Below are 26562 nucleotides of genomic sequence, written 5' to 3' on the forward strand. Positions count from 1 at the left end.
AGCTTCCTTTCCACCCAGAGCTTCCAACCACTGCTTCCTTTCCTCTTCAGAAAATGCCTGCATGGTCAAGGAAACGCCAGGCCTGAAAGACACCAGTAACAGATCAGGTTACCACTTGGCCACTAAAAGGCAAGTTTTTCCTAAGATTTAACTGTGGTAAGTTTTTGGTTTTATTTATTTATTTATTTATTTATTTATTTATTTATTTATTTATTTTTTACTTTTAACTGTGGTAAAATACATGTAACCTAAAGTTTATCATCTTAACCATTTTTAAGAGTAGAGTTCAGTGGCATTAAATATGTTCACGATGTTACATAACCATCACCACCATCCATTAACAGAACTTTTTTCATCTAGCAAAACTGAAACTCTGTACCCGTCGAACGGTAACTTTCAATTACTAAATAAAAGCCTAATATTCCATTGCGTGTGTATATACCACATTTTTCTTATCCATTCACAACATCCGGAGACACTTGGGTTCCTTCCACCTTTTGCCGGTTGCGAACAGTGCTGCTATGAACATGGATATACAAATATCTGTTTAGGCCCCTGCTTTCAATTCTTTTGGGTATATATCAAGAAATGGAATTATTGGGTCACATGGAATATACATATGAATATACAAATGGCAGAGAAGCATTAAGAAACGATGTACGCTATCAGATATCATCAAGGAAAGGCAAATTAAAATGAAATACAAATTGAATACTACTCATTAGAATAGCCAAAATCCAAAACACTGACACCACCAAATGTTGAAGAGGATGTGGAGCAACAGGCACTCTTATTCACTGCTGGTGGCAATGCAAAATGGTACACTTTCAAAGTCTGGTTGTTTCTTACAAAAGTAAAAATACTCTTACTGTAGGACACAGCAGTCACATTCCTTGGTAGTTACCTAAAGGAGCTGAAAACTATGTCTACACGAGAACCTGCACATGGATGTTTATTCACAACTACCAAATTTTGTTTGACTCACAACTGCCCCTTACTAGGTGAATGAATAAAACTGTAGTACATCCTGACGACGGAGTATCACTCAGTGCTAAAAAGAAATGAGCTACTGAGCCATGAAAAGACATGGAGGGAGCTTAAATGTATGCCACTCAGTGAAAGAAGCCTATCTGAAAAGTCTACATACTTTGCGATTCAAGTAGATGACACTCTGGAAAAGGTCAAACTACAGAAACAGTAAAAAGACCACTGGTTGCCAGGGACTGGAGGGAAAGGGATGAACAGGTGGAGCACAAGCTTTTTAGGACAGTGAAATCTTCTGTATGATACTAGAATGGGGGATACATTAAGTATACATTTGGGCAAACCCACAGAATGTACAACCCAAGAGTGAGCCCTAATGTAAACTATGAATTTTGGGTGATTATGGTATGTCAAGGCAGATTCCTCAATTCTAACAAATGCAGCATTCTGGTGGGGGTGTTGATAATGGGGAAGGCTATGCATGCGTGGGAGCTGGGGGGAATAAGGAAAATCTCTATCTTCCTCGTTTGACTGTGAACTGAAAACGACTCTTTAAAAAGTTGTCCTCAGAAAAGTTTTTTTTGAATGCAGAGTTGTCCTCTAAGCCGAAAAGGTGCATAGGAGACCAAAAGCACACTCTGGGGGAGTTAAGATCAGCCTCCTCACTGGCACCATGAGCCTGCTGGAGACTGGCACAACAGAAAGCTGCGGAGGCAGGCTGGAGTCCGGCCACACAGGGCCTCCCTGGCCATGTGGGATGCTTTGGCTCTGTGTCCCCACCCAAATCTCATGTAGCATTTGCAATTCCCAAAGTTGGAGCAGGGGCCTGGTGGGAGGTGACAGGATCATAGGAGTAGACCTCCCCCTTCTTGTTTTCATGACAGAGTTCTCACAAGATCTTGTTGTTGGAAAGTATATAGCACCCCCCACTCCCCACCACCCTGCTTCCTCCTGATCTGGCCACGTAAGACATGCCGGCTTCCCCTTTGCCTTCTGCCATGATTGTAAGTTTCCTGAGGCCTCCCCACCCATGCCTCCTGTTTCTGTACACCCTGCAAAACTAAGTCAGTTAAACCTCCCTTCCCCTTCCCTTCTTTATTTTTGAGATGGAGTTTCGCTCTGTCTCCCAGACTGGAGTACAGTGGCGCAATCTCGGCTTACTGCAACCTCCGCCTCCCAGGTTCAAGCAATTCTCCTACCTCAGTGTCTGAGTAACTGGGATTACAGGTGCCCAGCCACTACGCCCAGCTAGTTTTTCTATTTTTAGTAGAAACACGTTTCTCCATGTTGGTCACGCTGGTCTCAAACTCCTGACCAGGTCACTCCTGACAAGGTGATCGGCCTGCCTAGGCCTCCTAAAGTGTTAGGATTACAGGCTTGAGCCACCACACCTGGCCTAAATGTCTTTTCTTTATAAAATGCCCAATCTCAGGCAGTTCTTGTAGCAGTGTGAGAATGAACTAATACACCATGCTAAGGATTTAATTTATCCTAAGTGCCACTAAAGGTTTTTAGTAGGGGAATAGCCAGATCAGGTTAAAATTGTACATGAACAGTCTGGTTGCTGGGTGGAGAATGGACTGAAGATAGGCAAGACTTGACTGTAAAAAAAATATTAAAAGACTAAAAGGATGATACAGAATGGCAAAAATGAAAAAAGAAACAATGAAGGTGCTCGGGAAATATTCCAGAAGTGCTTCTACATGCCATGGGCAACAAAATGATAAGTATGAAAGCTGTTGCTCCAAGAATAACAAATAGAAGACAGGTCAACTACAATATACCATCAGTAACTAGTAAAGGAAATCAGTGACAACCATGAACCAATGTAGCAAGTAAGGACCTAATACACTCTCAAAGTCAGACCATGAGTCTCAGGAAATTCCTTGTCCTCTCTAGTTCCTTTTTGTTTTCCCCTAAAGTTTTCCACTGATGCTCATATGTGGAGGAAAAATAATATTAACTCAAGATAGATGGTTGTATATTCTTCACCAGTGACACATAGAGCAGCAAACAGAGATGCTGGACAGGAAGAAGAATGACTGATTCTAGTAACCTAAAACACAGAAATAACTGTTGAATGATGAAGGGCTTAAAGCGTTATGACTGGAAGTATAAATACTGAAGTAAGGGAAAAACCAATTATCAGGCTTCAGATCAAACAGCCATATTATTTCTGATAAAAATCCAAAGAAGCATAAAAAGTAAAGTATTATTATATGTCTTGCCTCCAAGCACAATGATTCAAACTTGAGCCACACAGCCCTTTGTGGAAGGCAGCAGAGAACAATTTGTTGAAAGATGAGAGATTAAGTAGAAATGGATCATCCACAAGGAAAGAATTCCCTTTGTTTATATTCTGGCAAATAATGTAACAATAACTCAAAACAGTTCCACTATTGAGAATTAACTCATCACACTATACATTCTTCAGAACACTTCCCACTTGCAACGCATTACTTTTACATTAAAGGGATCAGCCACCAGTATTAGGTAAGGCTGGGTTCCCATCCTCTCACAAAGACTGCTCATATTCATTTTCTATTTACTGACTCCCTGCCTCTAAAGCATTAGTGTTGGAAAAATAAAACGTGTGCTAGAACATGTTTCAACCATTTCGAATTTCTCAAGTTTTTCTTTTCTAATAATCAATTGCTAGGACATCACTAAGAAAGAACAAGACTTTGAGAAACACTGGACACATTTCAAACTGCAGAATCAACAGCATCACACTGGTAAACCAAAACATAAAAATTCTGTAGTTTTGGAAACAAAGGACATATTTTATTAATAAAATTTAATGGATGTAAAGGAAATACGGTGAAATCTCAGAAGAGTAAAGAACAGAAAACTTCACAAAGTATATTGGATTATTCGTATTTAAATAAAAAACAAACTTTGGGAAGCTGAGGCAGGAGGATTGCTTGAACCCAGGAGTTTGAGACCAGCCTGGGCAAAATAACAAGAACCTGTCTCAAGGCAGTTTTGTTGTTGTTGTTGTTGTTGTTGTTGTTGTTGTTATTTATAGATAGACAGAGAAGTGTGGAAAGGAAGGAAGGAGGGAAAAAATACCAATCATATATTCGTTTGATGGAGAAGCTAAGATAACATTAGTGACTCCATTAGAGCAAGAATTATAACTGAGAAAGTTCTGATTGGGGGTTGTTGGAACCATATTGCTGCAATGGATTATACTGGTTCATCTGAGAACACTGCCATTTTCTTACTCACCTAATAATTCATTTCAACCAAACTACAATCTGAGTACCTACTGAGTTCCAGATACCATTTTAAGCTCTGGATAACTCATCACACACAGCAAGTCAGAACTGATTCCTGATGAATACAAAGGCAAAAGTATAAATTTCGTGAAGGAAAAAAATAAACCAGGTGAAAAGGGGCAAGCTGCCAGGATAATCTTTATCTAAAACCCTACTTATTATCTGTAGTACGTAAGTTTGGGAATTGGAATCTGAAGAAACAAACAAGTTCTTAAATTCATAAATTCTTTTTAAAAGAATTCCTAAGAATAAAAGAACTTAAGTTCATAAATCAGCATCTCAACCTCTTTCATTCATTCATTCATTCAAAAAAATACAAATACAAACACATGCTATTACCAATCAGGCACTACCCTGAGCCCAAGCATAAGAAACTGCCTATTATCTGTATTCTACATTTCACTCCATATATATTTAAGCCTCTTTCAACTGCATGTTCTATAGCTCCATCAAACCATGTAGGAGACAGGTTTTACCCTTGCGTTGTAAGTGACAGATTACTGAGCTTATAAATTTGGAAAATACACAAAGAAAAAAGCAGAGAGAAACATTCACAAGCCTAAGGAGACATTATTGTAAATAGAGGAGCTATTAAGTGAATAAACAAAGAAGCAGGTACCAAAACTTATAATGGTAACAATCAGGAATATTTTATTGCTTTTCTAAGAGGAATGTTGAAAAGGAAAAAGAAAAAAAACAAACCAGCATGTAACAAGTTCTGCCCTACATTTTATTATGAGAAGGGGAAACTGCTGAAGCCAAAAAAAGTTTTTAAAGTTATAGAAATGTAATCAGTTTCTCATAGGGTTTCTGGGAAAAAAAAAACAGTATAAATCTATGAATCATGCATTTTTTCCAGAGATAACAAAAGCATGTTGCCTAGTTTTACTTAAGGTCAAGCCTTTATAGTAACTTCTTTCTTCTGTCCACCAAAAAAAAGTTTCAAACAGAGCACATGAGCAATGACAGTCAGAAGATTATATGTTCCAATGAAAGTGATTTCAAGCTATTAATCATTAGAGAACTGTTGCTCCCATCTGGAATGTAAAAAATTATGAGAGAACATCATTCCCACTCTATCAGTAAGAACAAGATGGAGAACCTAGAAAATCATTGTTTTACAAAAACTCATTTGAGAGCAAAGATGTAAAAAAGACCTAATGAATGAAAATCCAAAGAGTGACAAACCATTCCCTGGACAGAATACAAAGACACAGAGACACAGGCATAGGCACAGACACACACACACACACACACACACACACACACACACCCCAGCTGCTTTCATACACACACACACACACACACCAGCTGCTTTCTCACACACACACACACACACACACACACACACACACACACACCCAGCTGCTTTCATCCATGGTGGAGCAGCAAGACAAACAGGAAATCATCCCAGACAAAACAGTGGAATTTTAACAAAATTTTAAAGGTAGAACATAGGCTGGTGTGATGGTTTAGAATTCCTAGGAGTCCTAGACACAAAGTGAGTCTGAACCCGCCCTCCAACTCTTGTCTGTGGGATCACAAGTGCTCATGAGGAAGTCTGAGAGCAGGACCGAGAGACCGCCCTGTGGTGGATCTGAGGGGCTGCTCATATCCACCTACTCTGTGTCCTACTCAGAGACGGCATGGCCTGCCTGGAGTGTTTCTTGAATTGTAATCCCCGTATGTCGAGGAAGGGATCTGTTGTAAGGTGATCGGATTACGGGAGTGGTTCCCCTGTGCTGCTCTCCTGATAGTGAGTGAGTTCTCACAAGATCTGGCGGTTTAAAAGTGTTTGGCAGTTCCCCCACCCACCCCACCCCACCCCACCCCACCCCACCCCTATCTCTCTTTCTCTCTAAAGATAACCTAGGCAGAGGGTGAAACAGTTTGGAGGGCTCAGAAGAAGACAGGAAGATGTGGGAAAGTTTGAAACTTCCTAGAGACTTACCGAATGGTTTTGAAGATGGGTCAAGAGAAATGATCCAAACACACACAAATGGAAATCAGGTGGGAAAACTGAAACAGAGAATCTGAAATCTCCAGGCGCAGCATCAAATGCTCTAACGTTAAGTTAATTCGAATCCCAAAAAATAAACAGAAAATGGAGGAAACATTTGAAGAGATAATGACTAAGATTTTCTAAACCTGGTAGTAAGAAATATCAAACCTACACATCCAAGAACCTCAATGGAACCCTGGGCAAGGCAAAAAAAAAAAAAAAAAATCATAAAAATTATTTAAAAAGAAATCCTGAAAGCAGCAAGAGAAAAAGAGACGACAGAGGAGAGAAGAGAGACTGGTAAGAAAAATGGATAACTTATCATCAGAAAATAAATGGAAGCCTGAAGACAATGAAATGACTTCTTTAAAATGTATAAGGGGAAATCTATGAAAATAATTCTATATCCATCAAAAATGAAGGCAATATACAAGACATTTTCACACAGACAAAACAGGAAAGAAGGAAAGAAGTCTTCTCTAGCAGACCTGCATTATAAGAAATGCTCAAACTAAAGGCAGCCTAATGCAACAAAATAAAAACCCAGTTTTGCAAAAAAGAATAAAGAAAACCAGAAAGGACAAATAAAGCAAGACTCCGTCTCAAAAAAAAAAAAAAAAAAAAAAAAATCTGGTCAAAACAGTTGCACCCATATGTATGCATATACCCATATGTAAATAAACAGTAAATTTCTTTAAAAGACCACTGATTATTGATTTCATGAAGTAAAAGCAGTCATGTATAATTACTTCATAACATATGTAGTTCAAATACTATGTAGTTCCCACATTCATAGTGTATGTAGAATTAGAATAGATAATAACAAGAGCACAGACAGCAAAAGGATGATTGGAAGTCGTCCACTGTTCTAAGGGTCTTTATTTTTGAGAAGGCAGATACTATGATTATTTTTAAATGCATGTTATACTCTGAGACACTATCTGAAAAATACACTAAAAGGCCTAACTAAAAATCAATAGAAAAGGCAACAGCAAAAAACGAAAGAAAGCAAACATGGAAACTAGAAATCAAAATCAAGATGGCAGATTTAAGCCCATACATATCAAAAATTATATATGGATCAGCTGGGCATAGTGGCTCATGCCTGTAATCCCAACACTTTAGGAAGCCAAGGAAGGAAGATGGCTTGAAGTCAGGAGTTCAAGACCAGTCTGGGCAACATAGCAAAACCCCATCTCTAAAAAATAATAATAATAATAAAATAATTATTACATATAAACTAAAACTCTGATTAAAAAGCAATGGCTAACATAATTTTTAAAAACAGAACTCTATATGCTGTTTATAAAAAAAGTTTAAACATAAAGAATCAGATAAAAGGAAAAGGATGAAAAAAGATATGCTGTACAAACAGCATAAGAAAGCAAGTGTAGCTATATTACTATTAGAAGGTAGACTTCAAGGTAATTATTAGCACAGAGAGATATTTCATAAAAGGGTCATTAAGACAATAGGCACACATGCAAAAAAATCCTTTCAATATTCGATACATATTGATAGAATATAAACTGTGTTTTCTCTGACCAAGAGTACTTAAGTAGAAAAAAAGCAATAATATGACATGTGAAGTATCTCCAACCATTTGGAATTTTTAAAACACACTTCTAAATATCACATGTTTTCAATCTATAGCCTCATCACATAAAGAAATAAATTATTTTTAACTGAATTGTAATAAAAGCAAATCAAAATTTGTGGAATGCAAGCTGAAATAGTCCTTAGAAAATGTATGGATTCAAATGCCCACCTCAAAAATAAGGTGTAAAATTAATGATATGTGCTAACTTAGGGAATGAAAAGAAAAACAAATTAAATGCAAAGTTTAAAAAAAAGAAATTCAGAAATGAATAAAATAAAAAGTGGATAATACAGATTCTCGGAAAATATTAGCAAAATTGATAAACCTCTATCAAGAAAATATGAAACAAAAATCTGTACCAAGCACAAGAGTTACCATCATAAATCCTATAGGTATGAAAGCAACAAGTTGATATGACATTTATGCCAATAAAGTCAACAACTTAGAGAAAATAAATTCCTTGAAAACCACAATTTATCAAAACCCAAGAAAAACAGGAAATCTGAATATCATTATATCCTCTAAATAAAATGAATTAAAAATTTTTAAACTTCTCACAAAGAAAACTCTAGGCAAAGATGGCTTCACAGGTGAATTACCTCAAACACTTAATACCAATATGACACACTTACAAAAAAATAGTGAAGGGAAAACTTCCCAACTCTTCTGTAGCCATCGTAAACTTTGGTACCAAAATTAGACAAGGACACTAAAAATGAAGATCATAACACACATATCTCTCATGAACATAAATGTAAAAATCCTTAACCGAATACTAGCAAAATGGATGAAGCAGTGTACAAAAAGCTAGTACATCATGACTAAGTAGAGTTTAATCTCAGGAATGTGAGGTAAACTTAAAAAATTCAGTGTCATATATATCCAAAGATTAAAGAAACATATTTAATGATTTCAATAGACACTGAGAAACATTTTGTCAAAATTCCAACCAATTCATGCTTAAAACTGGGAATAAAAACTTCTTCAAAATGAAAAGGACATCTACAAGCAATTTTCAGCTAATGTCACACTTTAAAGTAAAATAATGAACACTTTTCCTAATAAGATCAGGAACAAGGTAAGATGGTCAATAACACCACTTCTGTCAAACATTTTACAGGCAATCTCAGGCAGTGTAGGCAGGCAAGTAAAAAAACTAAAAAGCACACAGATCGGAAAGGAAGAAATCAAGCTGTCTTTTTTTTGAGACAGGGTCTCGCTCTGTTGCCCAGGATGGGAGTACAGTGACACGATTATGGATCACTGCAGGTTTGAACCTCCTGGGCTCAAGCTGTCTTCCCATCTCAGCCTCCTGAGTAGCTGGGACTACATGCACACACCACCATACCTGGCTAATTTTTTTTTTCTTTTTTTAAAGAGACAAAGTCTCATTATCTCATTATATTGCCCAGGTTGGTCTCTAACCCTGAGCTCAAGTGATCTTCCTGCCTCAGCTTCCTAAAGTGCTGGGATTACAGGCGTCAACCACCATGCCTGGCCCTAATGCTGTTTTTATCATATACAAAAAAAAAAAAGCACTGTGTACATTTAAAAATCCTAAAGAAACTGCCAGAACTAATAGAACTAATAAGTGCACTTAGCAATACTGTAAGATACAAAAACCAAGTATGCTTCTACATGCTAATAGTGAACAGTTGGAAATTAAAGGTAAAACAAATATCATTTTAAATTATCATGCAGAAACATAAAATATTCAGGAAAATTTAACACCAAAAAAAAAAATGCCCACGACTTCTATGCTGAAAACTGTAAAACATTACTGGGATAAATGGAAAATCTAAATAAACAGAAAATCAAGTTCATGAACTGTAAGGTTCTGTATTCACAATATTGACCTATGGGTTTACGTGTTTTCTTGAAAAAATAAATTAATTCTAAAATTTATATGGAAACACCAAGGACCTACAGTAGCCAAAACTGTTTTACAAAGAACAGAGGACTTGTACCACCTGACTAATGATACAATAATCAAGGTAAGTGTGTTACTGGCAAAAGAACAAAGAGATGCAACAGAATAATCTAGAAATAGACCTACAGATGCACAGTCAAGTGATTTTTTAGAAAGATGCCAAAACAATTAAATGAGAGGAAAGTCTTTATCAATAAAAGGTGATGGAAATACTGGCTATTTACCTGTGGAAAAAATAAATAAACCTCAACCCTCATGTCTCACACCATACATCCCCCAAAAATCTTCATGAGTCATGGACTAATTATAAAGCTTTTATAAGAAAACACGGGGAAATTTATTCAAAACCTCAGAGTAAAAAAAAAAAAAATTTCTTGATGCAAAAAAATCCTAATAAAATTTTTTAAACTGATAAATTCAAGTTAACATGTTCTCATCAAAAGACACTGAAGAAAAAAAATAGGCAAGCCACAGATCAGAGAAAATATTCACATTATATGTGGTAAATGATTTGTTTCTAAAGAATTCCTACAATTCAATAACAAAAAGACCAACAACACAATTTTTAAATGGGCAAAAGATTTTAATAGACACTTCATGACAGAATTAACATAAATGGCCAATAAGCACAGGAAGAAGTGCTCAACATCACTAGTCAAAATTGGCTAAAATAAAAAAGATTAACATAACTAAAGGTTAGTAAGGAAGTGGAGCAAATGGAACTCTCATACATTGCTGGTGGAAGGGTAAAATTACTTTGTAACCTTAATTGCCTGAAAAGTCAAACATACATATACCATACCTGCGCACTCCCACACCAAAGTATTTATGCAAGATTAATAAAAATGTATCTCCACAAAAACTCTTGTACAAAACATTTTATCCTGGCTTTACTCAGAAAAGTTAAAAATTTTTCTATGGCCCACGTTCCAATATCCTTCAGCATATAATTTAAAAATAAATCCATATTAATGTCAATTCAGGTTTCCATTTAATATCAGAGCCAATGTAAAACGTGTCTTTCAATACATCACCATCAACAATGTCATCTTTAGGGAAAATTCTTACATTCTATGAAAAACACAGATACCTATATACTAGAAATGCTGTTTCTAATTCTACCCACTCCATGTTCTGCAAGTTCCACTAAAATTCTTTTAAAATAACTTTCTGTGCTCTTCTTTCTACACTGGTATCTTGGTAGTTCCTGAATAACTGATCATCACTGAACAAATCACACGGAAGAGTCAAGACACAGAGCCCTTTCCATTTGGCTTTACTTCATTGCTTATACTATAACCAAACTAAGCTATGGTTACTTTTTATTGAAATACATATACTTAAATATATATATTTCTATATTGAAATATATATTTCTATATTGAAACCTACATATTTCTATATATAGAAATACGTATTTGTATATATATTGAAATGTATTTCTATATATATTGAAATATATATATATTTCAATAAAAGGTGTAATTCCACTTACATAAAAAAATTTACATTTAAAAAGTTATATTTTAAAAATTTACTTCCTGCCGGGCGCGGTGGCTCACGACTGTAATCCCAGCACTTTGGGAGGCTGAGGCAGGTGGATCACCTGAGGTCAGGAGTTCGAGACCAGCCTGACCAACATGGTGAAACTCCGTCTCTATTTAAAAATACAAAAATTAACTGGGCTCAGTGGCTCACACCTGTAATCCCAGCTACTCAGGAGGCTGAGGCAGGAGAATCGCTAGAACCTGGGATGGCAGAGGTTGCAGTGAGCCAAGATCATGCCATTGCACTCCAGTCTAGGGGACGGGGAGAGACTCCATCTCAAAAAAAAAAGTTTACTTCCATTCAATTCCACAAGTATTTGCAGGGGTCTCTATCTTATCACATGCATTAAATCTAGGACTTCTCAACAGTGGCACTCCTGACATTTTGGACCAGATGATGTTTTGTTGCAGAAGCCTGCCCTGTGCCCTGGAGGGTGCTCAGCAGCACAGCTGTCCTCTACCCTCCAGGTGTCTGTAGCAACTCCCTGCCCTCCTCTAACCCCCAGCCCCAAAACACACAGTTAAAATACATTATATCAGTGTCTCCAGATATTGCTCAATGTCCCCGGGAGCAACATCACCCACAGTTGAGAACCTCTGACTTAAAGGATTATCTCAACATGTGTTCTCCACACTTCCTGTGATTCCTTTTTGCCTTGGGCCTCCCTTCCTCTGAGTCGCCAAACTGGTTACCTAATCTTCAAGAGTCAGTTTAAAAAATCACTTTCTTCAGTAAGCTCTCCCAGCCAACCCCACACTCCCCCATGCTGCTCATCTCCCACAGCACCTTAGACCTTTGAACTGTTATTTGCTTCTAAATCTTCCTGGTCTATGAGTTCCCTTAATTTCAAGTCTTTTAGTTTCTAGTTTATTGTTGTATCCCTCAGTGGCAAAAACAGTCAACAATTGTCTAGGTGCCTGGATGTGAGGCTCTATAAAACGCTTACAAATATTAGTACAATTAATGCGTTATATAAACATTCTCATATTCAGTCAAATTGCATGGGCTTCTGAAGGCAACATGCTCTTAGCTCACTCTTTTAAAGTGAGAAACGGTACAGCATCATGCAAACAGATGCTGAATAAAGTTGATAGTATAAAATCACTCTAAAACACCTAATGCTTCAGATACACAGGTGATTTCCTCCTCTCTTCTTCAACATAAAAATACAAATAAGTGAATTCTACAAGTCAGAAGCATCTTGCCATCCTTTCAAGAGTGATATGGGAACCAGGCAAAATGAAACCAAATGTAATATTTGAAATGTCAGATTAACGAGAGCAAAACGGGAAGCATTTTCTTTAAGCAGTGCCTGAATGCGATGTGTGGGAGAACTTTCACAGAACGGATAATTATTTATCAAGTAAATGTGTGGGGGGGTCACAGCACAAAGTGGCATGTGGCAAGCATGCCAACGAAGCTAACAGCATGTTATATAACACAATTGTTGGGGCGGGGGAAGGGTGATATTCCACCCTTCAGGGAAGAAAGCTACACCTCCTGACAGACTACAGCTTGCCATGGAAAAAACATCCATACAAAATACAATGTCTCCAACCTAAAAAAATGAGTGACTTAATCTTTTCACAGCCCATGGTCTCTGAAATGTGGCTGACGTCATGTAGTGATAGTTTATAGTGATTTAAGACCCTTCTTTTAGCTATGGTATTTATCTGCAGCTGTGTTCCATTGTTTAAAATAGCTTTATTGAGATGTAAGTCACACCATAAAACTTACCCACTGACAATGTACAGTTCAACAGCTTGTGACATATCCACAGAATTGCATAACCATCACCAAAATCAATTTTAGAACATTTTTATCACCCTAGGAAGTAAAAAGAAAACCTGTACCCATTAGCCATCTCTTCCCATTTCTTTCCAAACCTCTAGACCTAGATAATCACCCATTTACTCTCTATCTATAGAGATGTATCTGTCCTGCACATTTCATATAAATGGAATCATATATACGTGGCCGTTTATGACTGGCTTCTTTCACTTAGCATTATGTTCTCAAGTGTCATTCATACAGTAGCATGTATTAATTTTTCATCGTATGGCTATACCACATTTAGCCATTAATCTCTTAATAGACATTTGGGTTGTTTCTACTTTTTGGCTATTATGAATAATGCTTCTATCAACATTCATGCACAAGTTTTTGTGTAAACATATGCTTTCAATTATCTTGAATGTATAGCTAGGAGCAGAATTTCTGGGTCAGATAGCAATGTTATGTTTCATTTTCTGAAGAACTGCCAAACTGTTTTCCAAAGCAGCATTCCATTTAAATTCTCACTCTCAGTGTATGAGGATTTCAATTTCTCTACATTATTGCCGGTACTTGTTATTACCTGGCTTTTTATTTATAGCCATCCTAGTAGGTATAAACTGATATCTCATTGTGGTTTTGACTTGCATTTCCCTAACAGCTAACAATATTAAGCGTTTTTCATGTGTTTATTGGCCACTTGTGTGTTTTTTTTGTTTGTTTGTTTGTTTTGAGATGGGAGTCTCGTTCTGTTGCCCAGGCTGGAGTCCAATGGCGTGATCTCAGCTCACTGCAACCTCCGCCTCCCGGGTTCAAGTGATTCTCCTGCCTCAGCCTCCTGAGTAGCTGGGATTACAGGCACCCACCACCGTACCCAGCTAATTTTTGTATTTTTAGTAGAGATGGGGTTTCACCATGTTGGCCAGGCTGGTTTCCAACTACCGACCTCAGGCGATCCGCCCACCTCGGCCTCCCAAAGTGCTGGGATTACAGGTATGGGCCACTGCACCCAGGCAACCACTTGTATATTTTCTCTGAAAAAATGTCTAATTCAGGTCTTTTGACCATTTCATTGTTACTTGTCTATATATTATTGAGTTATAATGGTTCTTCATTCTAGAAACAAGTCCCTTATCAGACATGATTTTCAAATCTGTGGCCTTAAATGCTGTCTCTTAGCTGATAAAAATTCAAAGTAACCTTTTGGTAAATTGAGGGAGAAAAAAATGAAGCACACATCCATCTAACCATTGATAATCAAAGTAGTAATGGCTAGCTGGGCTCCACCCCACCCTCCATTAGCCATTCTCCCACTGGTTCTCAGTAATAGTAAAGTACTAGAACAACACATGGACCTCTGAAAACAAAAGACAGCAATTTCCCAACCTTGGGATTTAGAAGCCTCCCTTGCAACTAGGTGTAACCACATAACTCCATTCCAGCCAATGGTCTGTGAGCAAAAGTAGTCTATGCAACCACTGGAAAATGTCTCTACAACCAGAGACAGTGCTATGTGATAAATGGAACAGTGCCACATTCTGTCTCATGCCTCGAGTGGCGATAAAACTAAACCATGCTCAAGAGAAATCAGGATTATATCAGCCGTGATCTGGCAACCTCTGGGCTTCCCAAACAAGAGAAAAAATAAACTTTAACCCCGTTTAAGCCAGTTTATTTTGCCTTTTTCTGTTATATGCAACCAAATCTGATCTGAAATAATGCCACAAATAAGTAAAAGCTCTTGATTTATGTCTACACAGATCAAAGGCAAGCCCCGGCTCCACTGTGCTATCACCTACTTTAAAATGCTACCAGGCTGCTCTTTCAACACAGGAAATTAAAAAACAGCAAAAACAGATACTTGTAAAGACGACAAAATATGTTTATATTAGACATATACAATCAACTGCAAAATTGCTACAAGAAGGTACCCAATAAGAGGGCCAGGTGTGGTGGATCATGCCTGTAATCCCAGCACTTTGGGAGGCAGAGGCGGGCAGATCACCTGAGGTCTGGAGTTCAAGGCCAGCCTGGCCAATATAGTGAAACCCCATCTCTAGCAAAAATACAAAAATTAGCTGGGCATGGCGGTGTGTGCCTGTAATCTCAGCTACCTGGGAGGCTGAGGCAAAAGAATCACTCAAACCTGGGAGGTAGAGGTTGCAGTGAACCGAGATCATGCCATTGCACTGCACACTGGGTGACGAGAGCAAAACTCCATCTCAAGAAAAAAGAAGGTACCCAATACGAAACTTGTACAAACTGCAGCAGAAATCCATTTATAATACCCACACACTGCACAACAAGTCAGGTTTATTTTTCTTGAAGCAGAATGAAGACACTAGAGCTCACAGTATAGCGGTGTGGTGCAGAAGAGGACAGCTGACTGACAGTTGCTTGATTGAATCTAATCACAGTTCAGTCACTTCTGAGCAACAATTCAATTTCATTTAATCCCGTACAAATCTGATAAATGTCCACCATGTATAAAGCATTACATGTGGTATTGTGATACCAAGTAACACTAAGTAAAACAGTGTTCCTACCCTCATGGAATTCATAATCTAATAAACAAGGAACAAATTACTTATAATTCCCTAATTCCTGATTCTACCTAGGAATCAGGAAAGCAGACAAGAGAAGAGCCTATCTCATTCACATTTTTCACTAAATAATGCTTTCAAAGCCCCAAAATTACAGATCTCAAAGCACATTCACCTCCTGCCAGCAGATTTTGCTCCACACGAGACTAACTAAGACACAGACCGTGGGGGATGGCAGGAAATTAAGGGACCCCAAACAGTATCTACTAGTAACAGCAAACAAGAATAGATGTTTCTCTGTTTAGAAATGAGGAAATAAACCATTAAAAGGCGGTGGGGGGGTCTGTCATTGTTTTTAGAAAGCAGCTTGATCTTTTAGACTAAAGAATATGAACACACCAAGAAAATTATTTTCCAAGTTAACCAAGGAGCTTTAGAAAAAGTTCAGACTTAAAATAAGTATGTATAACTTTTAAGAAAAAGTAAAGATTTATATATTAGTATCTATATGGTAGGAATGAATTCATATACCTATGTAACACGTTAGAGGAATGTAACTACCCCCCTCCCACTCCCAAGACTTACCGGAAAACTTTCAAAGAACAATCACCATTCCCCACATCTACACTGTTTGAAATGCCTTTTAGACACCCCGGAAGCAATACTGAGTAGGCAGCTGGATATAAGAAGCTGCAGGTCAGGGACAAGATCCAGGTAGAGATAATAAATTTGCAAGTTACCAACATACAGATGGCACATAAAGTCGTAAGGCTGGACAAGGTCATAAAAAAGTGTGAGTGTTAGCCAGGATGGTCTCGATCTCGGGCGAAACCCCGTCTCTACTAAAAAAAAAAAAAACACAAAAAATTAGCCGGGCGAGGTGGTGGCGCCTGTGGTCCCAGCTACTCGGGAGGCTGAGGCAGGAGAATGGCGGGAACCCGGGAGGCGGAGCTTGCAGTGAGCTGAGATCTGGCCACTGCACTCCAGCCTGGGCGACAGAGCGAGACTCCGTCTCAAAAAAAAAAAAAAAAAGTGTGAGTGAAGAGCAAAAACAATGAAGGGCTGAACCCGAGAGAACTCCAACATCCAGGAATCTGGAAAATTAAGAACTGGCAAAGGAGTATAAAAAGTGAAGAAGCCAGAGATGTGAGAGGGAGGTATGCTGTCCTTGAAGCAAGCATGTGATGGAGGAGAGAGTGATGGGCCATGTCAGGGATGTTGTGAGGAAAAGACCATGAGTACTGGGAATCGACCACCAGGTACAGCAACAGGGAGACCACTGATGACCTCAACAGTGGAGAGAAAGGGCAAAGGCCTGAGTAGACAGTTCAAAAGAGAAGATGAAAGAAAGACGAAAAAAAAAAAATTTTTTTTTTTTTTTGAGACAGAGTCTCACTCTGTCACCCAGCCTTGAGTGCGGTGGTGCCAACTCAGCTCACTGCAGCCTCCACCTCCCGGGTTCAAGCAATTCTCGTGTCTCAGCCTCCTGAGTAGCTGGGACTACAAGCGCCCACCACCAAACCCAGTTAATTTTTGTACTTTTAGTAGAGATGGGGTTTAACCATATTGGTCAGGCTTGTCTCTTGCACTCCTGACCTCAGGTGATCCGCCCATCTCGGCCTCCCAAAGTGCTGGGATTACAGGCGTGAGCCACCACACCTGGCCAGGAAAGAAATTTGAGGCCATAAATAGAACAGCTTTTTGAAGAATTGCTGCTGTTTATAAGAGTTAAAAAAATGGGCAGTAAATGAAAGGGAAGGGTGGTTTCATTGGTGATGGTGGCTGTAGTGGCTTTTGTATTTTAAGATGAATGAAATAAGAGCATTTCACATGCTGCCGGGAGGCAAAACTAATGTTAACAAGAAAGAAAAAGTAGAGTTGCTTGAGTAATATCCTGGAGCAGCGGACAGAGGATGGGAAGAGGAAATGGAAACACCTGAACAGAGGAGCTGGCCTCCATCAGGAACACAGGCAGCTCCCACAGGCAGGGAGGAAAAGCAGGGTGTCTGGGCACTGAGGGTGGCGGTGGGTGTCTACAGCAGGAAACAGCTCTTGTTACAGCTTCTATTTTCACAACAAAATAGGACACAAAGTCATCAGGAAAGGGAGGCAGTGTCAGAGCTTAAGAGAGAGAGGAAAATAAAAAATATTCAACTGCGAGTATACAGGAACTAAGGAAACATAGTATGGGCCAGGCAGGGTGACTCACGCCTGTAATCCCAGCACTTTGGGAGGCCGAGGCAGGCAGATCACTTGAGTTCAGGAGTTCAAGGTGAAACTCCGTCTACTAAAAATACAAAAATTACTCAGGTATGGTGGCACACACCGGTAGTCCCAGCTACTCAGGAGTCTGAGGCACGAGAATCACTGGAACCCGAGAGGCGGAGGTTAAGGTGAGCGGAGATGGTGCCACTGCACTCCAGCCTGGGTGACAGAGACTCCAACTCAAAGAAAAAAAAAGAAAAAGAAAACACAGTAGGATCAGTGGCTACCATGAATAGCTTATTGGAGGACAGTGGTCATGTATCTGAAGTGATCCCATGAATGCAGTAGAACTTGCTTCTCTACTCTAGAAAGAGAGAAGGCAGAACTGAATCGTAAGTTGGCATTGTGCAAACAAGCAAAATAAAGAAAGAAAGAAGCGGTGGAGGGAAGGGTATTAAAAAGGGTCTGTGATGAGTGACTATGAAATTTCAACCAGTTAAGGAAGAAAGTGAGTGCATGAACAACAACAGACTGTAGGGCTGAACTGGGGAATCTAAGGGTGCTTATTAGGAAAGAAGGTGGTATCAGAAAGAGAAAGTCTTGCAATCCGGATTGCTGAGGACTGCAGTTCCTTGCAATGACAAGGTCTAAGGAATGAACACCGGAAAAAACAGCTGAGGTACAGTACAGAATAAGGTCACTGAAGGAGAAGAACTTAACAAATCAAGATGCCAAGTACTGAAAGGATCACCTAAAGTCATACTGAAATTACCAAGAATTGTAAAAGGAGCAGAGTTGGCAATGCACAGGTTGAGTATCCTTTATCCAAAATGCCTGTGACCAGAAGGGTTTTGGATTTCAGATTTTTTGGATTTTAGAATATTTGCACTTACAAAATGAGATACCTTGGGAATAGAAACCAAATCTCAACAAGAAATTCATGTATGTTTCATATACACCTTATACATGTAGCCTGTAGTTAACTTTGTACAACATTTTTAATAATTTTGTGCATGAAACAAAGTTCTGACTACAACCCACCATATGAGGTCAGGTACGAATTCTCCACTTGTGGCATTATGCCAGTGCTAAAAAAGTTTTGCATTTGGAAGCATTATAGATCTCAGATTTTAGGATTAAGGAGCTAAAGATTCTAGAAGCAGTTCAAAACAGAAAAAGGTAAGAAAACTACGTATTACAGAGAGATATACTTTCAGTGTGCAACCATGAGAATGGATGGATACAGAAAAACAACTATAGGAAATGGCAACATTTAAAGGAGCAACAGCTGAACTAGAGAGGACCAAGAGATCTGAGGAGAACCTGAATAGTTAACTGTTAGGGAAGTAAAAGGATGGAGAGTTTCAGGAGGTCAAACATGAACAACCAATCAAATTGCTGCCATAGCCACCAAGCTCTGTACCCAATTTCCTCCCAGGTTTCTCTTCATAATGACCCACAGCAATCTAACTCAACATGACTGATACGGGTTGGCTGTGCCCCCACCCAAGTCTCATCTTGAACTATAGCTCCCATAATCCCCATGTGTTGTGGGAGGGACCTGGTGGGAGGTAACTGAATCATGGGAATGGGTTTTTCCCATGCTGTTCTCATGACAGTGAATAAGTCTTACGAGATCTAATAGTTTTTATAAAGGGCAGTTCCCTGCACACATTCTCTTGCCTGCTGCCATGTAATATGTACCTTTGCTCCTCTTTTGCCTTCTGCCATGATTATGAGGCCTCCCCAACCATATGGAACAGTGAGTGCATTAAGCCTCTTTTTCTTTATAAATGACCCAGTCTTGGGTATTTCTTCATAGCAGTATGAAAATTAACTAATACAATGACCCAAACTAATTTCACTGTCTTCCCCCATCCTTATGCCCTCACTTTGTTTCCCACCTTAGTAAATGGTCCCATCTAGCTACTCAAGCCAGAAACCTTCCCCGCTCCTTCACCCTCTAACTGCAACATCCCATTTATCCCCAAAGATCTACCCCACTTGGCTCCATCCCCACTGCCACCACACCAATCCTGGCCCTCTCACCCTATCCTTAAACAACTTTCTCTTGTCCACTCTTGCCACCTCCAGATCTTTCTTACTCTGCCAGAATGAGCTTTGAGAAATACAAATATAATTGTCACTTACTGCCCTGCTTAAAACTATTTAATGGATTAAGTTCAAACACTTCAAGTTCAGGCCCTTGCCCCATCTCAAGCCTCTTCTCCCATTCTCTCTGGCTCTTACACTAGTGACGCTAGGTGTCTCAAATACATCATGCCCTCTCCTGTCTCCAGGCCTCCACATGCGACATTCACTCTACCTGGCACATGAATCTCAATCCCAGCTTACTCCAGATAACCCTTTAGTTATGAATTTACATGTCAGATCCTCTGTGTGCCTTTCTTTAACCACCTAAACTAGATTAGGTCCCCCGCCAGGAGTTCCCAGAAAGGAGCTGTGGACCTCAATGGAAGTAAATTAGAGACTTCTGCAAGAAAAAAGAAGGAAGCTAAAAGGGGGGGAATCCAGGCCCCTATGCCTCTTTAATAAGGGAACCCACTTTTTTTGCTTTACATATGCATTAACATGAAATTTTATTTGAAAAGAGGGTCTCCCTATAAAGCACTTGAAAACCACTAGAATAGATCACCAACCTAAAATCCTCCCCTGTTCCAAGAGTCTCCCTACAGGTGTTATCCTTCATATGTTAAGCACCTCCATAGGAATCCCTCATCAATGTCTTTGAGGGGTGGAGAGTAGTTCCAATCATAGCAAGGATCATGGCTAACAAAAAAAAAAAAAAAAAATGGGGATGATCAAGGTCTCAGAGAAAACTAGATACTTTGGATGATTAAAGTGATTGAATTGCATTATAGACATACCCTGCTTTCAAAACTAATCAGATTCACCTCACTTAACATATTCTCTACTAGACAGTACTGCTAACACATCTTTGTCAATTATTTAGAAAACATTCTGACCATATGGTGATCTGCAGAGGCTTATAGCACAGTGGTTAAGAGGTAGGGCTCAAGCTGGGCGCAGTGTCTCTTGCCTGTAATCCCAGCACTTTGGGAGGCTGAGGTGGGTGGATCACTTGAGGTCAGGAGTTCAAGACCAGCCTGGCCAACATAGTGAAACCCTGTCTCTACTAAAAATACAAAAATTAGCCAGGTGTGGTAACGTGCGCCTATAATCCCAGCTACTCAGGAGGCTAAGGCAGAAGAATCACTTGAACCTGGGAGGCAGAGGTTGCAGTGAGCCGAGGTTGCACCACTGCATTCCAGCCTGGGCAAAAAGAGTGAGACTCATCTGAAAAAAAAAAAAAAAGAAAGAAAGAAAGAAAAAGAAAGAAAAGACAAAAAGGTAAGATATGGGGCTCTAGGTAGAGAATGCAGGGGTTCAAATCTCAGCTCTTCCAACTACCACTAGCTACGTGACCATGGGGAAATTGCTCAAATGCTCTGTGCCTCAGTTTCTCATCATAAAATGGAAACAGTAACAACTACCTGAGAGAGCTATGGCAAGGAAACAGCTGAGATAAAACACGGAAGCATTGACGACAGTGGCACTCAGAAAGGAATCCAGTGCTACCCATGGGTGTGTGCACACAGACGTATGCTCGACTTGTGTTACGCTGACTAATTCCCTATTTAAAGTTTGGAAGAATTCTTATTGGCTTGAAATTTAGGCCAGGCATGGTGGCTCACACCTGTAGTCCTATGACTTTGGGAGGCCAAGGTGGGAGGATTGCTTGAGTCCAGGAGTTTTGAGACCAGCCTGGGCAACATAGCAAGATCCAACCTCTTTTACACTGACATTCTCTTCCATATTTTTCCTATCTTGGCAAAATACTTATTTAACCACTCATCCTTTCACAGTAGTGCCAAAATTATCATGGTGCTTAAGGGCCTGTTTTTATGTGTAATAAATGGTCCTCAATTCATTTATTATAAAAGCACTGCTCCTCCCTCTCTGTACTACCCCCAGAGACTCAACTGTATCATCTAACAGAGGAAGCAGCATCAATTACTTTTGTATTTCTGGGTTCTGACCTGAACTTTTGCTTTAACAAATCTCATAAGCTTTTATTGTACAAACATAGAACAGCCTTATCTAAAAACCATCACTGCCAAAACCAGGGCTGGCAAGGAATCACTGTACTGTCAGCCATTAAAAAGCAAATATTCTATCAGCACTAGGATTTTCCTTAATGCTACTGGAGGACGTAGAAATTAATGCCAGACAAGTCGTAATAATGACAAACAAACCTTTCTCTTCTACTTCTTCCTCTCTGGCAAAGACTCTTTTACAACTAAATAACTAAAAGTCATACAATAAGAAAAAAAAAATTCATCTTTGAATAAACAGAAGGAGTTTGCCTAAGACCCTCCATCACGTACGGGATGTAGACACTGAAAACTCCCACAAGCACAAATGAATGTTGTTCTCTATTAATAGCTAGCTACCTATCACCCCTTTTTAGCTTTGTCACCCAGTTCCTCTTGCCATTGTTCTCTTCATGCTACAAATTAGGCTTGGATCAACAATGAAAAGCTCCAAGGCAAATTTTTTTTTTTTCCTTTTAGATGGAGTCTCACTCTGTCCGCCCAGGCTGGAGTACAGTGGCACCATCTTGGCTCACTGCAGCCCCCACCTCCTGGGTTCAAGTGGTTCTCCTGCCTCAGCCTCCCAAGTAGCTGGGACTACAGGTGTGCACGGCCACGCCTGGCTAATTTTTGTATTTTTAGTAGAGACAGGATTTCACCACGTTGGCCAGGATGGTCTTGAACTCCTGACCTCAGGTGATCTGCCTACCTAGGCCTCCCCAAGTGCTAGGATTACAGGCGTACCCGCTGCACCTGGCCTCCAAGGTTATTTTTTAGGTGACAACCCTGGTTAGAATGACTCCTAACTAAATCAAGATGAAACTATCACCCCATAGCTAAACCCGGTGACCAAGACTAAACGGCTTATAATGAACACACAGCCTGGAAATATAGCAAGGTAACATTTTCCCAGGCCATGGAAATCACAGTTGCAAGTAACCTCTATTTTTTTAATCATTTTTTTAAAACGACTCTTTCACCATGTCCAATGATTCCAATAACTTACCGATCAGCAGCTTCTATGTCAAAACAAAACCTTCTGTCAATGGAGTCAGTATGCCTCTTGGTACATTCTTTCAAAAAGAACACCTCGCCGTCTCCCTGCAAATAATCATTTTGAACAGTCTCAAAACCTACAGGATAAGCATATAAACACTCAGCCATTCTATACTGGAGAGCAGGGGAGCAAGGTTCAAGATCTTAAGTCCCTTCTCTTTACCCTATCCTCTTTCAAAATGGCTTTTTAAATGCTATTTACAATCTAAAATATTAACATTTTTGTCATTCTCCTGATTCTTTTGAGAAGGGAGTCTCGCTCTTTCGCCCAGGCTGGAGTGCAGTGGCACAATCTTGGCTCACTGCAACCTCCACCTCCCAGGTTCAAGTGATTCTCCTGCCTCAGGCTCCTGAGTAGCTGGGATTACAGGCATGTACCACCACACCTGGCTAATTTTTGTATTTTCAGGAGAGACAGGGTTTCGCCATGTTGGTCAGGCTGGTGTCAATCTCCTGACCTCAGATGATCCACCCACCTCGGCCTCCCAAAGTGCTGGGATTATAGGCATGAGCCACCATGCCCGGCCATTCTCTTGATTCTTAAGATTTTCTAGACGTTACTGATTATGGTAATGTTAAGCCAGACAATACCAATGTTCTTTTTTTTTTTTTTTTTTTGGACAGTCTTGCTCTGTCACAGTTGCAACTAACCTCTATTTTTTTAATCATTTTTTTTAAATGCCCAGGCTGGAATGGTTCCGCCTCTGGGTTTAAGCAACTCGGTGACTCAGCCACCCAAGTAGCTGGGATTACAGGTGTGCATCACCATGACAGGCTAATTTTTATATTTTTAGTAGAGACAGGATTTCACCATGTTGGCCAGGCCAGTCTTGAACTCCTGACCTCAAGTGATCTGCCGCCTTGGCCTCCCAAAGTGCTGGGATTACAGGCACGAGCCACTGTGCCTGGCCAAATGTTAATCTTTAAAGGTAGATTAACAGTACAGTTTTTAGATATTGGAATACTGTTAGTCTCTTATTGTACTCTTTTTTTAGTGTAAAAATTTATTTCATATTATGTCACACCACATGTCACAGGCAATATGTGACTATTTTTGGCCTATAAAAATTGTAATTCCATACAGGTCAATCTAAAAGGACACCAATAACCCTAGATTAAATATTTTGATAATCTAAAGCTAGAACCATTTATCTAGGCAATTTCTGTCTTTCCTATGTGAATCACCCTGAATTTATCTTTACTTAATTTGCAATGCAGAAATACAGGTGCTCAGTAAAAGAACAACTCTATGAAGTGTGAGTACACACTTACTGAACATTTTCACATTTTCCAGAACGTGAAGATCTCTAAATAACATTAAGATATACAAATATTCAAAATCTCCAGCTATATTCCATAACATATTTATTATTATTTGGAGGCTAAAACAGAAAGGTATCACTAAGCAGAAATATCTCAGGGCTTGAATTGGCTCTGACAGGAAACTCAGTCTCAAACTTGATGCTTCAAGAGCCATCTCCTCACTTCCTTCTCCTCACCATGACTAATTTTCCATGTCTATTTCATTATTATATAAATGTGTTTTTATTAAAAGCTGCTTTAAATATTTTTCAGGGAAAGGCATCGTGTAAGTAAATAGAAGTGAACTTAGGTTTTGGTTTTGTTTTTTTATTCATCTAAGCCAAACCATACCCATTCACCCAGCAAGCAATGAATTAACCTGCTTTCTTAAAAATGTGTTATCAATTATGTTCAACATTGGTGGGAAGAGTTTTGTTTCTAGACCATTAATTATTGTAATAAGCTGCAGATTCCATTTAAAATACACAGAAAGATCACCTTTCTACACAGCCAACTCTGTGAGGTCGTCTTGCTCTTTTCTTACTATCACGCTCTGCTGTTTTTATTTCAGGGGGAGCAGTTAACTAAATGCATTGCAAATACCTATGTGAGAACTTTGTAAGACGAACTGAACAACAGTAAAATTTATTACAGATCACTCTTCTTTGTTTTTAGGCTATGAATACATTTGTGCAAGTCAGCTCCATTGTATAAATGCTGAGGAACCACTGAGTCATGAAAGCTTGCTGTCAATGTTACCTTTATCTTAAACAGTGACATAAAAGGATTCTATTGTTCACCTAAAAAAATACCTAGTGGTTAAAACTGCATATTCTCACTCATAAGTGGGAGCTGACAATGAGAACATACAGAAACAGGGAGGGGAACATGACATACTGGGGCCTCTGAGGGGGTGGGGGGCTATGGGAGGGATAGCATTAGGAGAATTATCTAATGTAGATGACAGGCTGATGGGTGCAGCACACCACCATGACACATGTATACCTATGTAACGAACCTGCACGTTCTGGACATGTATCCCAGAACTTAAATTAAGACAAGAAAAAAAAAAAAAAAATCTAGTGGTTTAAAACCCAAGCATGCAATTCAGAAAACACATACATTGTTCCGTCTTCTGGCCGATTTTACTTAAAAACAAAACAAAGATTTTAAAACTAAAAATGTATCATCAGTGAATATAAACCATTAAAATGACACCCTCAAACACTACCTCTGACAGACTAAAATCTATTCCATGTTGAACCAAATACTTACAAGTTTCCCTCCAGATCTGTGCTCAAATGGGATCATGTTGAACTTCTTCGCTGCTTTTCGATACATGCAATAGTGTTTTACCCAACTGGAACCAAACGGAGCAGGCCCTTCAACAAAAAAACAGCCCTTTATATTTTCCCTCATAAATTAAGCAGATATGTAGAGCTATAAATACATTACTAAAGAGGAAAAGTGTAAAAAGCAGCAACAGATACAGTTGAATCAATGAAACAGCTCAGCAATACTGCTGGTTCTAATAAGAAAAGGGAAAATAAGAACAGGTGCTTTGAAACAAAACTCTAAAACAGATTTAGCAACACAGAAGTGATTTAAAGACATACTGTTTAAATATTTTGCCAGAAAAATCAACAGTTATCTCCTACCTGAAAATCTCTTAAATGTAAGCTCAATTTTTTGTTTCTAGGTATTAAGAGCTCACAACGGTTTGAAAAGTTGCATCCCATATATGAGATGGTTTGGGATTTAATTCTGGCCTCTCAAAATGATAGAATTATAGAGTCATAGTGCTAAAAAGCATCTAGTCTAAAAATCCACCTAATGCACTTTAAGTCCATGAACAGCACCCTGGTAAGCAGCTGCTCTTACTGATGATTGAAAGCTAACCTTTAATAATGAAGTATGGGCGGGGCGCGGGGGTTCATGCCTGTAATCCCAGCACTTTGGGAGGCCAAGGCAGGTAGATCATGAAGTTAGGAGATGGAGACCATCCTGGAGAATATGGTGAAACCCCATCTCTACTAAAACACAAAAAATTTAGCCAGGGTGGTGTAGGCACCTGTAGTCCCAGCTACTCGGGAGGCTAAGGCAGGGGAATAGCCTGAACCCAGGAGGCAGAGGTTGCAGTGAGCTGAGACCACGCCACTGCACTCCAGCCTGGGCGACAGAGACTCTGTCTCAAAAACAATAACAACAACAACAACAATTAGC

At 39.2% G+C, this 26562-nt stretch overlaps 1 protein-coding gene across 1 annotated transcript; it reads right to left on the minus strand.

Moving 5' to 3' along the window:
- On the minus strand, positions 1-25718 carry LOC112617304 (rho GTPase-activating protein 10-like; the record flags this gene model as incomplete). Its single annotated transcript, XM_025374060.1, has 3 exons — positions 25615-25718; positions 22988-23082; positions 1-82 (listed from the first exon to the last, which is right to left on the minus strand). Coding segments are annotated over exons 1-3 (243 nt in total), but the record flags the coding sequence as incomplete, so codon positions are not given.
- Positions 25719-26562: the final 844 nt, after the last annotated feature.

The sequence above is a fragment of the Theropithecus gelada genome, unplaced genomic scaffold (assembly GCF_003255815.1).
Source record: "Theropithecus gelada isolate Dixy unplaced genomic scaffold, Tgel_1.0 HiC_scaffold_16002, whole genome shotgun sequence".
Lineage (NCBI taxonomy): Eukaryota > Metazoa > Chordata > Mammalia > Primates > Cercopithecidae > Theropithecus > Theropithecus gelada.